The 13,535-nt window shown below is 47.8% G+C and overlaps 1 protein-coding gene across 1 annotated transcript in view; it reads left to right on the top strand.

Moving 5' to 3' along the window:
• Nucleotides 1–13,535, top strand: part of DPP10 (dipeptidyl peptidase like 10) — a 260,103-nt gene that overhangs the window by 220,068 nt on the left and 26,500 nt on the right. Inside the window, exons 14-16 of the mRNA XM_083154339.1 lie at nucleotides 6,309–6,400; nucleotides 7,624–7,671; nucleotides 10,265–10,386. Of these exons, the coding sequence (XP_083010465.1) occupies nucleotides 6,309–6,400; nucleotides 7,624–7,671; nucleotides 10,265–10,386 (262 nt within the window). The remainder of the gene's footprint in view (nucleotides 1–6,308; nucleotides 6,401–7,623; nucleotides 7,672–10,264; nucleotides 10,387–13,535) is intronic.

Genomic DNA, 13,535 nt, shown 5'->3' with positions numbered 1-13,535 from the left:
TACTCCCATACAGATATAGCGAAAAATGGGGGCCATTTCTAAAGAGTGGTAAACAATTGCTAAGGCATTACAGTATAGATCAGTGGTTCCCAAGATCAGTCCTCAAACTGCACATGCAGTCCATGTTTTCCAGGTCACCTGTGGATTTTTAAAATGGGACAATTGGTGATACACAGTCCTGACTGACCTGGAAAACATGGCCTGTACTGTTAGTGCTCCACCAGGGTCAGGATAATGTCCATTGGGTTTGACGGTGACACTTTCTTACAGCAGCTTAATAGTGATACGCCAGTGTTGGGTATTTGGATAAAGTCCAGGTATTTGATAAAGCGGCATCCAATCAGTTCCTAACTGTCATTTTTCAAACACAGCCTATAACATAGACGCCGATTCCATGGCTGCTCCCGGGCCTGAGCACCCACGGAAAATGTTAAGCACCCACCAGGCTTTTCCAGTCTCCTGGATTCTGGGATTCTCTGCTGCCGTAATTTGAATATTGGAGACAAATGTGCTGCGTAATATAAATTGGTATTATTTTGTGGTCACGCCCCTTCCCCGTGAAGCCACTCCCCTATATTTTTGGCTTGAGCACCCACCAGCAAAAACATAATTCTGCACCTATGGTCCATAGTGTTTTATTTCACTTTATAATTGTCCAAGGCTCAGTACATCTTACCCCACCCCACTTCCCTAAGGCCCTTATTCTGATTGAGTCGGACGGCTGCGTGTTCAATCGGACGGCCGATGTATTGTGTTTGCGCATGTGCAGAGGTGTTTGTGCGCATGTGTGAACGCCTCGTACGTCCGAACACTGCGTGAGTTCCGTGCAGAAAATGATCGGTCGGAACCATCTGAGCAGGGGGTGGAGAGGAGCGTGAAGGGCTGTTTGGGCTCATTACCATATGCGTACGCCCCGCATTTCATGGGCGTTCCCTTGAGAGCGCTGGGCGTACGTATGGTAATCCGTCCCTGACGCACGTGTGGGGGGTGGACACAGTGGCGTAAGTTCATCCCAGTTGCCCGGAGGCAAGGTTAGTATTGGTGCCCCCCAAATAGCTCAGGTGTCTGTCTCCAGTAAGGTCATGGGATCTAATACAGGGTGTGACACTTGCAAACATTATCTTAGAAGGGGGAGTAAGCCACATTAGCAATATCAACTGCTTTCAATTAACTGATTCAAGCTCGAAGGGGGGTAGAGGTGCCCTTGGGAGCAGGAGCCCGGCGGCAGATGACTCCATTGCCTCCCAGAGTTCTGCCTATGGGTGGACAGCTGACATACACGGATGCCAGCTTCCCGCCCATATCCCTGCTTTCACATGGAAAAATGTTAGAGTGGTCTGGAGCACTCGGTGCTGCCTGACCGCTCGGTCCATCATTCAATGGTCAGCAACCATCGGAGGATGGGGGAGGTTCCCACAGATGGGGGAGGTGTTCGCATGAAACATCCACTCGCTGTCCATTCACTCAGCGTCTTACCACATTCGGACGGTGTGAGCGATCCGTACGGTAGGCGGGGCTAAGAACACTCGATGGCTATCCGAAATACGCATCCGTCCGAGTCAACTAGAATAAGGGCCCATGTGTGAGACGAACCTACTGCCTGACTCACCAAAAACAGCAATTCAGTACAGCACTCACTAATGCTGTCTCCTGGCAAGCCAGCAGTCTACTCCTCAAGCAGGTGCCAACACTAAAAAGCCGGCTCTGAGGCTAAGACCCTAAAGAACTAATCGATGGAGCCCTCCCTCACTCTCCATCCAGAACTCCAGGGACCCTTACCTGGCTTTTACAGAAACTGAAATAACTCTGTGCAAGCCATTTAAGTGTTTGTCTTTCCTGCGGATTTAAACACATAGGTCAGAAAACTAGGACAAATATATCTGCCCAGAAACCCCGGTCCGGTGCTTCTGTCACTGGATGAAAGCATTCAGCATTAAATCAGACAGTTGCAGGCTTCTGATAATGGATACAGGTCAAGGCGTTTGCTGAATTTCTACATTAGCAGAAAATCACAGATGGAATGAAAGAATCTGGGCCCCTGATTTCTATATTTGTTTTATGATCAGTGTGAATATACTGTAGGAGGACGTGAAGACCTGTGTGTGGCAAAGACCATAAATGTCATAATATATATATATATATATATATATATATATATATATATGTGACATTGGGGCAGATGTATTAAGCCTTAACAAGAGATAAATGTAAGTGTGATAAGGAGATAAACATCCAGCCAATCAGCTCCTTACTGACTTTTTTCAAACACAGGCTGTAACATGGCAGTTAGGATGTGATTGGCTGGATGTTTATCTCTCCTTATCACCCTTGCTTTTATCTCTTGTTATGGCTTAATACATCTGCCCCAATATATCTGGGACACTGGAATAAATCAGCCAGAACATACAGCAGTGTATTACATCCATGTAAGGGTCAAATGACCGACATGCACTAGGTCAACAATAAGAAAAGGTCGACATGCACTGTGTCAAAAGGTTGACAAAAGCAAAAGTTTGACATGGCAATGGCCGACACATGAAGGTCGACATGGGTTTTTCACGATTTTTCCATTTTATTTGGACCTTTTCGTGGTTTACCGTCCACATGAACGCTGATTGGAAACAGTGAAGTGGGGCGAGGAAGCTGGGCCGAGGATAAAGGATTTGGGGGTTCCACGTGCCCACGAGTCAACACCAAAGAACATGATTACCTTTTCACCTGTCGACCTTTAGCTTGCGTTGGCTTTTTTGTAAATGTCGACCTAGTGCTGAGATTCTGACTGGCATTAGGGCTGTTTCACACAGTACGGTTCCTGCCGCACGGTGAAATCCCGTACGGCCAGGGAGCCGTGCCGCACTCAGCAGTTGTGAATGGACACTATTGTGTCCATTCACACGGGACGGCCACGGCCCGGCCGCACGGCTGCAGCCGGATCCCCCCACTGGAAGGGACGGCTGCCGGGCTGTGGCCATCCCTGCCATTATAAAATTCGGAGTGCGGCGCGGCTCCCTGACCGTACGGGATTTCACCGTGCGGCAGGAACCGTACTGTGTGAAACAGCCCTTAGACTTCACATCCTAATCCCCAAATCCTGAAATTGGAATCTCGGCATTCTTGGGGTTGGCCACCCTAATGTCAACCTTTTAGTGTCAAAAAGACCCCCCAGGGTGATCATGCTTTGGCCTTATGTAAAAAGTGCCCCCGGCTGTGGAATTAGCCTGCTGGCTTTGTGCCCTTTTGTTCCCTGTATCTGTAGGAGCCAAGAGCCTGGTGCTGGTTATAGAAATACAGGGGGACCCCCAGCTTAACCCCCCCCCCTTTATATTTCTGCAACCAGGGCCAGCTCAATGAGCCTGGGCGGGCGGGGGGACGCATTTTTTAAAAATGATTTTTCTATTTGTTTTACAGAGAAGCATATGACTGATCTGACTGATCTGTGCGATGCTGGCGGCTTGTACATATTGGGCTGCTGTAAATTTGGCAGCCAAATACAAATGAATCTGGAGCATATGGCAGCTTAGTAAATGTGCTGTATTCTCCGTCTTATTTTCAGACGATTAAGGTCGTACACGGGATCGTCCGTAATCGGCCTTCTTTGTAAATTTCCCCCATTTTGACCTCATACACCTAGCACAAGACACCCGGCGCTGCACCGAGAAGTGTGGGGCTGTCTAATCCAGGCATTTCCAACCACGGTCCTCAAGGCACACCAACAGTGCAGGTTTTGTAGATATCCAGGCTTGAGCACAGGTGACTTACTTAGTACCTGAGTGATTCTGATTAAACCATCTGTGCTGAAGCCTGGATATCACTAAAACCTGCACTGTTGGTGTGCCTTGAGGACCATGGTTGGGAATGCCTGCTCTAATCTATCACCATTAACAACTTCCCTCCAAAATTGTCCACCGCTTCCTCTAGCATCCATAATACAGTAACTGTCTCCTGTGAGGCCATTTTGGGAGGGACATTTTCAATGGGGCAGGCACGATGAGACTGCAGACAAATATCTTGTCAGCAGCCAGGCAGTGTTAGCGTTATCCCACTGCAGACCCCAGCACCCACAAGGCACCGCGGGGTCTAGGGGGGGGGGGGGGGGGGGGGTATCGCTATCCCATTGATTGCAGCACTCTGAAGGTTTCACTCAGATTCAGTCATGTACAAATGTCGCCCACCCCACTGATCAGTGTTCACCAGCAGTGGCGGTTTGTGGCTCCCAGTATTAGTTGTGTGAATAAGCTGCACACTCACCCGGGACCAGAGAGGGGCTGTTTCCCAGTGTATAATACTCTGTGCAGCTCTGTATAAGGGTTAGCGGGGAGGGGAGAGCTGCTGTACGAGGGATTACCAGGCTGGACCATTATTAGGTAATATTCACCACAAATAAAGTTATAAGCCGGATTTTTGTCGCCGTCTCTTTGTGCCTTGAACTCTTCATCTGATAACCTTGTAGGTTTATCCTTCCACAATCGATAGGAAGCAGACAGGTGATGGGAAGCCCAATGTCGGGCTTTCCTCCACTCGGGGGGGGGGGGTCTCATCTTATCTACAAGTGTGAATTTCAGAACACTTTGTCATGCCATCCTTTCAGTTTGGAGAATTGTGACCTTCCCCTGTGTGACGCACACAGGGGAAGGTCACAATTCTCCAAACTGAAAGGATGGCATGACAAAATGACAAAGTGTTCTGAGATTCACACTTGTAGATAAGATGAGACACCCCCCCCCCCCCCCCCCCGAGCGGAGGAAAGCCTGACATTGGGCTGCTGTCCACTGTGATGGAGAGTCTGCAGCCTGTATATCGGTCCTTATTCTAATCCACTTGGTCCCCCTCCCTGCGCGTTCGCACAGGGGACCGATATTTTCTGGGCATATGCTGGGAGAGATGTGATACTATGGCGCCCTCCTGCTGTACCATGCTATAATATCGTCCCAAACATCACCATACTGTATGTAAACTGTGATCATGCAGGCTGGTGACACCCAATTTATGCCGGAAACCCTGGAATTGTGTCCGAGCCAGCCCCACATTTCCATGTGCAGTATTTGGGTGTGCCCCTCGACATGACTGATACTGCAGCACAAATATTGGGGGTGCTCCAACACCTACAGCACCCACAGAGCTTGCACCTGTGGCTGTGACCATCTTCAGGTTACCTGTAATCCCTGTGTCAATGGCCGTGTAATGTTTGGGGTCTGTCTGGTGCTGTCCATGGTCCTCTCCCCAGGAGGAAATTGCACAGTACCATAAAGGCTTCTTACATGAGGCCCAGATATACTAAGCCTTGGAGTGTGATAAAATGGAGAGGGATAAAGTCAATTAGCTCCTAACTGCCATGTTACAAGCCATACTTGCCTACCTTCATTGTTTTCTGTATGGGAGAAGCCCAGAGAGGAGACTCTCTGCAGCTTTCCTGGGGGACGGGGCTTGCCTCCATTAAGCTCCACCCAATTCACCTATATGCCGTGATTTGTGGCTCTTCAGGGGAGGGGTGGTACTAAATGATACGATTTGCTTCATTTTAGCCCCGCCCAGTCCCCAAAGAGCTTTGAATGACGGTATTTGACCGGCAGAGGTAGGGGGTTGTGGGGACCTGGCTAAATGTGAGAGGCTTGCACACCCTTCAGTGGGGCCAGGGGGGGGACCCGAGTTTTGGGACCCTCTCGGCCATTCCGGGAGGGTAGGTAAGTATTTTACAGGCTGTGTTTGCAAAATGACAATTGGCGCTGGTTTGTTGGTTGTTTATTACTCTTGAAGGCTTAGTACATCTCCCCCGGGTCACACATCAGTCTACGCTCTGCGCCCAGGCGTGACGAATCCCTCTAGACCCCATTGTCATGGCCGCACAGGAGGAAGTGCGCTATGATTATCCCCCACCCCCACCTGAATTACATTGTAAGGTCATCACTGGCTTACGAGACCCCTGATCGGATTGTCTGTCTGACCCAGCGCCCTCGCACTTCATTAAAATGCTGCGGCTCTAGGACTGACACCGACCAATTCCCTGTGATTTATTGCCTGCATCTCACCCCATAAAACGCTTCCTTCCTGTGATTAACCGCGGAATTGGAGATTGTCTTTCCCACATTAATAAATAACACAGAGAAAGCTTCTCTAGTGCCACGGAGAGAGCAGAAACCACGCACGTCCGCCCCAGGAATCCAGAGGCAGCAAATGCTGTTTTTCTCCCCGTGTTAGATGAAAATACCCAGCAATCTGCAGCAATCTCCATCACACGTAGCACTGATGCACAGAGCGGTAACGCAGAGCCATCTGTTTCCCCAGTAATACTGACAGTCTCATGTTTACAGGTGAGAACAGACCTTGTCAGCATCCGGCATCTCACGTCAGGAAGCTGGGAAGTCATTCGGATCCTGGCGTACGACGAGCCCTCGCAGAAGCTGTAAGTGGCCACTTTCTGTCTCCGACTGCACAGGACAAACTCACTCGCCAAGGTGACCGCGTCCAACTGGCGCATTCACTACGGCAGGAACGTGGGATATCTGTCTCACCCATCAATAATTCATGCAGCAGCGTTTCACACATTCCGACTCGATCGCAGGATTTTTGGGGAAAAAAAATATTATTTTTTTTCAAGTTGCCCATAGCAACCAATCAGATTTTTATTTTTAGAAGCTTTAGCAAATGTATCCCTAAGTCCCAGTACACAAGCCAATATTCTGATAATGCAAGCCATTATCCTCTATACATAGCCAATTGCCCTATTACTTTCATATCCATCAAATACACTGCCCATTATTCCTTCACATGGGACACACAAGCAGCTTCTGCTGAATAAAATAAGTGACTCAATGTCACACACTTGGCCAACGACTACCTGTCACACACTGCTATATGTACCCCGCCCCGTGACTAAAGGTCGCACACTGCTAATTGTACCCCTCCCCCAGTGACTAACTGTCCCACACCCGCCCCTTGTCACTCCCTGTCACACACACTACCCCATCATCTCGCTGTCACACACCCTCCCCCAGCGACTCCCTGTAACACACTGGTCATTGTACCCCGCCCCCAGTGACTACCTGTCACACACTGCTCATTGAACCCCGCCCCCAACGACTACCTGTCACACACTGCTCATTGAACCCCGCCCCCAGCGACTACCTGTCACACACTGGTCATTGTACCCCGCCCCCAGCGACTCCCTGTCACACACCCTCGGCCAGCGACTACCTTCCACATACTGCTCATTGTACCCCGCCCCCATCGACTACCTGTCACACACTGGTCATTGTACCCCGCCCCCAGCGACTCCCTGTCACACACCCTTGGCCAGCGACTACCTGTCACACACTGTTCATTGAACCCCGCCCCCAGCGACTACCTGTCACACACTGCTCATTGTACCCCGCCCTCAGTGACTACCTGTCACACACTGTTCATTGAACCCCGCCCCCAGTGACTACCTGTCACATGCTGCTCGTTGCACCCCGCCCCCAATGACTACCTGTCACACACCCGCCCCCTGTCGCAGATGGTATTACTTTTATGCATTTAACCTTCTGTCTATGTCAGGCATGTCCATGTCAATCATTTGCGTCACCCGGTCCTAGACACTGTTACAGTTGCAGATCCTGAGTTGTGTAACTGTCATTGTCTTTCCAGGTATTTCCTAAGCACAGAAGATTCTCTGAGAGGCCGACAGCTGTACAGGTACAGACATACCGACCACTGCGTCATCATTGTGCATTTATCCTGGTGTCCTGCCCCTGGGTCCACAATGGCTAGGCACCTAAGCATGGTCAACATTGACAGAAGGTCGACACAAGCTTAAGGTCGACATTTTTTTTCATACTTTACTATCCAAGTGGGCATGGAGTGGGCATGGCGAGCGCAGCGGTACACTTTCAGTGGCCATATCGACATAGCTCAACATAGACATAAAAATGTGAAAAACTTTGTCTACTTTATTCATGTCGACCATGTCCATGTCGGCCTAAAGATTGTGTCAATCTTCTGTCATGTCGACCTAGGGTATGTTGAATATTCTTGGGTGTCCACCTAGTCACTGTTGACCATTTGTGGTCGACCTAGATATTGTCTATGATCTATACGTAACCGTTTATTTCTATACATTATTCACACACATGTCACTACGGCAACTACAATCGGCACAGACACACAATAGGGCTTGTTCTAGAGCTGCACGCATCCAAGGCGCGCAGACGCATCTGTACAGGTCTACAGACATCGGTGCCAGCTGGAGGCGGAGAGTGGTGGGAATGGATCTTGCCCATGGGAACGCCCAGCACTTTTGTGGGCGCCCCCATGAAAACGCTGGGTGTTTGTGGGCGGGAGTCCCGGTGCCCCCTCACTCTCAGGCAGGGGTGGAACTAGAACTGTGCTGGCCCCATAGCAAAATTTATAATGCTCCCCCCCGGCAATACCTCTTACACATTATGCAACACACCGTAATACCCTTACACATTATGTGACACACCGCAATGCCCCTTACACATTATGCAACACACCATAATACCCTTACACATTATGTGACACACCGTAATACCCTTTCACATTCTATTATACCCTTACACATTATGCGACACACTGCAATGCCCCTTACACATTATGCGACACACCGCAATACCCCTTACACATTATGCAACACACCGCAATGCCCCTTACAGAATATGTGACACACCTTAATACCCTTACACATTATACAACACACCATAATACCCCTTCCACAATATGTGACACACCGTTTTGCCTCTTATACCACATGTAGCAATGCCCATTACACAATATGCCACACCGTGATGCCGTTATATATGGGATGTGGTCAGTGTCCTGGAAGTCAATATGTTGGAGTTCAGTATACCGACGCCAACATCCTGACTGCAGTCAGAACAACGGGGCCGGAACTTAATAACAAATGGGTGACAGACTCTCGTGGAACAGCGAGCCACATTTCTTATCCAAGCAGTGATGCTTCCCGCAGACCCCGCCGGTCCTGGCTCCCCCAAGCCACTGCGGGGTTTGCAGGCAATGGAGCCACATTAATGTTTGCTGTCATGCAGCATGCTGCGCCGGCCTGGGACTATTTGTAACTGGTAATCGCTCCATTAATTTCTAATGGAACGATCACCCATCACCGCCTGTGCCATAGCCTGGTGCAGCATGCTGCATCGCAGTAAAAATGACCTTTGTATAGGTCACATAAACACATTTATTTTTTTAAAATGTAAATAAAACATTTTAAACTTAGTATTTCAATATAATTATATTGCATCTGCTGCTGCAACATGTTTATGTAGCGTAGCCCAGCTCTCCAGCAGCAGCACCAGCCAGCAGGACAGTCTTCTCCCTTACTTTCTGTCCCGGGCACTCTGAAGCTGGCAGCGCTGGTGGATGGTCAGTCTGTCAAGCAGGATGCGGGGTGGGCACCAGCAGGCTCCGCGCGCATCACTCCTGCTTCTCTCCTCGCTCAGCTTCTCCCGCACGGCACCACCCCCCTTCTGGTGCCTTCTGCACAAAGCCAACCCCCACCCGGCTCCTTCTACATGGTGCCACCCCTCACCTGGCTCCTACCGCACCACACTACCCCCTGCCCGGCTCCTTCCCCACAGCCCCACCTGGCTCCTTACTCTCGCTGCTGTGGCAGAGGTGCGCTGAAGCAGGCGGCCACAAGGGCTCTCTAAAAAAATAATAGAACTACCGAGGGTGCAGGGGACTGCTTTCTGTCCATGGGCCCCCACAGCTGCCGGGCCCCATAGCAGCTGCACCCCCTGCACCCTCAGTAGTTCCTCCACTGCTCTCGGGACAGATGTAGTGCAAACCTTCCAACTTTTGAAGTTCCTTAAGCCAGACTTGCTGTAAAAAAGAGGCAAGGTCACAAGAGGAGGGGGCGGAGCCTTGGGCTGAGTGCCCAAACCCCAGTATGCGTCATTTTTGGGGCGTACCCAGCACTCCCTAAGCAGCTTATCAGCACCCCGCTCATCCCCACACTGAATAGACGCTATGGTCTTACACACGGCATCAAGTCAGTGATCACCAGCTCCCATAATTGCCCCCCTCCCCCATAGTACATTGGGAGGGACAGCGGGACAGTTTCCACTTACTGGGAGTGTTCTGCTGTAATCGGGACAGTTAGGAGCTATGTGTAATGCAGACAGTCCTAATAAATACAATTATACACAGACATTTATAATTATGTTTATCATTCCACTGTTATATATACAGTAATAGCGATATATTCCTAACATTTGTCTATTTGTTTCTCATGGTAACGGCCACTTTCCAGTGTATCAATCTTCGGGTTGTTAAACCGCCAGTGTCTGTCCTGTGGATTTGCTAGAGAACAATGTTCCTACTTCAGTGCAAAGTTCAGTCCTTTAAACCATCATTTCCTGCTGGACTGCAAAGGTGAGAAACATATAGATGTATCAGCATGTATAATGATATCAAGTGTTATACAGTATCAACATGTAGAACTGTATCCAGTGTTATACAGTATCAGCATGTATAATTGTATCAAGTGTTATACAGTATCAGCATGTATAATTGTATCCAGTGTTATACAGTATCAGCATGTAGAACTGTATCCAGTGTTATACAGTATCAGCATGTATAATTGTAGCAAGTGTTATACAGTATCAACATGTATAATTGTAGCAAGTGTTATACAGTATCAACATGTATAATTGTATCCAGTGTTATACAGTATCAGCGTGTATAATTGTATCAAGTGTTATACAGTATCAACATGTATAACTGTATCCAGTGTTATACAGTATCAGCATGTATAATTGTATCAAGTGTTATACAGTATCAGCATGTATAATGGTATCAAGTGTTATACAGTATCAGCATGTATAATTGTATCCAGTGTTATACAGTATCAGCATGTATAATTGTATCAAGTGTTATACAGTATCAACATATATAACTGTATCCAGTGTTATACAGTATCAGCATGTATAATTGTATCCAGTGTTATACAGTATCAACATGTATAATTGTATCAAGTGTTATACAGTATCAACATGTATAATTGTATCAAGTGTTATACAGTATCAACATGTATAATTGTATCAAGTGCTATACAGTATCAACGTGTATAATTGTACCCAGCATTATACAGTATCAACATGTATAATTGTATCCAGTATTGTACAGTATCAGCATGTATAATTGTATCCAGTATCGTACAGTATCAGCGTGTATAACTGTATCCAGTATCGTACAGTATCAGCGTGTATAACTGTATCAAGTATCGTACAGTATCAACGTGTATAACTGTATCAAGTATTGTACAGTATCAACATGCATAACTGTATCCAGTATTGTACAGTATCAACGTGTATAATTGTATCCAGTATTGTACAGTATCAACGTGTATAACTGTATCCAGTATTGTACAGTATCAACGTGTATAACTGTATCCAGTATCGTACAGTATCAACGTGTATAACTGTATCCAGTATCGTACAGTATCAGCATGTATAACTGTATCCAGTATCGTACAGTATCAGCATGTATAACTGTATCCAGTATCGTACAGTATCAGCATGTATAACTGTATCCAGTATCGTACAGTATCAGCATGTATAACTGTATCCAGTATCGTACAGTATCAACGTGTATAACTGTATCCAGTATCGTACAGTATCAACGTGTATAACTGTATCCACTATCGTACAGTATCCACGTGTATCACTGTATCCAGTATCGTACAGTATCCACGTGTATAATTGTATCCAGTATCGTACAGTATCAACATGTATAACTGTATTCAGTATTGTAAAGTATCAACGTGTATAACTGTATCCAGTATCGTACAGTATCAGCATGTATAATTGTATCCAGTATCGTACAGTATCAGCATGTATAATTGTATCCAGTATCGTACAGTATCAGCATGTATAACTGTATCCAGTATCAGCATGTATAATTGAATCCAGTATCGTACAGTATCAGAATGTATAATTGTAAAAAGTGTATTCATACCTGTTAGCGGGGCTGCAATTTTTGCAGCTGGACAAAACCATGCTGCACTGCAGGTGGGGCAGATGTAATATGCGCGGAAAGAGTTAGATTTGGGTGGGTTTGTTCAAACATAAATCTAAATTGCGGTGTAGGAATAAAGCAGACGGTATTTACCCTGCACAGAAACTAACTACCCCAAATCTAACTCTTTCACCTGTTACATCTGCCCCACCTGCAGTGCAGCATGGTTTTTTCCATCTCCATAAATTGCAGCCTTGCTAACAGGACTGAATAAGGCCCCAGGTCCGAATTCAGAAAGTATCCTTAGCCCAGAAGACGCATTATTAGAAGTAGCGGTGTGTGAGCTTTGTTTGTCCTCGTTAGCTCTGTACGATTACTGTACGGCCCTATTTACAGCCAGGGAACGGCGAGATATATAAAGACTAAACAAACATTATTATGGGATTAAGGCTATATAATTAACAGAGCAGCAATGCTTTCGAAAAGCAACTGTCACTCCATAGAATAGAAGCATTAGGATGAATTACCGCAGATCAAGCGCAGGTTATAAATGATCTGTCTGACACTTATAATAGAGGACCATTCCGGGGATACAGAAATAAGACAAATTGCTACAGAAATGATAAGTCTGAGCAAGACAGGTGCAGAGATGAGCTCAACGAGGTATTAATCTGACCCAGCTCTTTGCCAAGAGGATATTGCCACCATGAAAACACATAAAATACCCAGAAAGCTATATATATACCTGTATGATGATGCGGGAGCGCGCATTAGTTCTCACTGCTCAGCGCCGGGCCATACACACTGGGCGGTTTTGAGCTGAAAGCATCTCAAACGGGAAAAAATAAGATACTTTCAGCTCAAAATCGCCCAGTGTGTACGGGCTGCTGAAGGGAAGATTAGAGTCAGGCAGTGGGGAGGGTTAGGATTAGGCTACTGGGGGGGGGGGAGATTAGGGTTAGGATGTGGGGAGGGTAAGGATTAGGCTACTGGGGGGTAAGGATTAGGCTACTGGGGGGTTAGGATTAGGCTGCTGGGGGAGGGTTAGGATTAGGCTGCTTGGGGGAGGGTTAGGATTAGGCTGCTGGGGGAGGGTTAAGATTAGGCTGCGGGGAGGGTTAGGATTAGGCTGTTTGGGGGAGGGTTAGGATTAGGCTGCTGGGGGGAGGGTTAGGATTAGGCTGCTGGGGGGAGGGTTAGGATTAGGCTGCTGGGGGGAGGGTTAGGATTAGGCTGCTGGGGGAAGGTTAGGATTAGGCTGGTGGGGGGGGGGGGTTTGGCTGCGGGGAGGGTTAGGATTAGGCTGCTGGGGGAGGGTTAGGATTATGCTGTGGGGAGGGTTAGGATTAGGCTACTGGGGGGTTAGAATTAGGCTACTGGGGGGTTAGGATTAGGCTGCTGGGGGGAGGGATAGGATTAGGCTGCTGGGGGAGGGTTAGGATTAGGCTGCTGGGGGGAGGGATAGGATTAGGCTGCTGGGGGGGTTTAGGGTTAGGCTGCGGGGAGGGTTAGGATTAGGCTGCTGGGGAGGACTAGGGTTAGGCTGCGGGGAGGGTAAGGATTAG

Source organism: Crinia signifera, chromosome 7, assembly GCF_055691185.1.
Source record: "Crinia signifera chromosome 7, ASM5569118v1, whole genome shotgun sequence".
Taxonomy (NCBI): domain Eukaryota; kingdom Metazoa; phylum Chordata; class Amphibia; order Anura; family Myobatrachidae; genus Crinia; species Crinia signifera.
The sequence above is the reverse complement of the archived record's forward strand: the minus strand, read 5'-3'. Positions and strand labels throughout refer to the sequence as shown.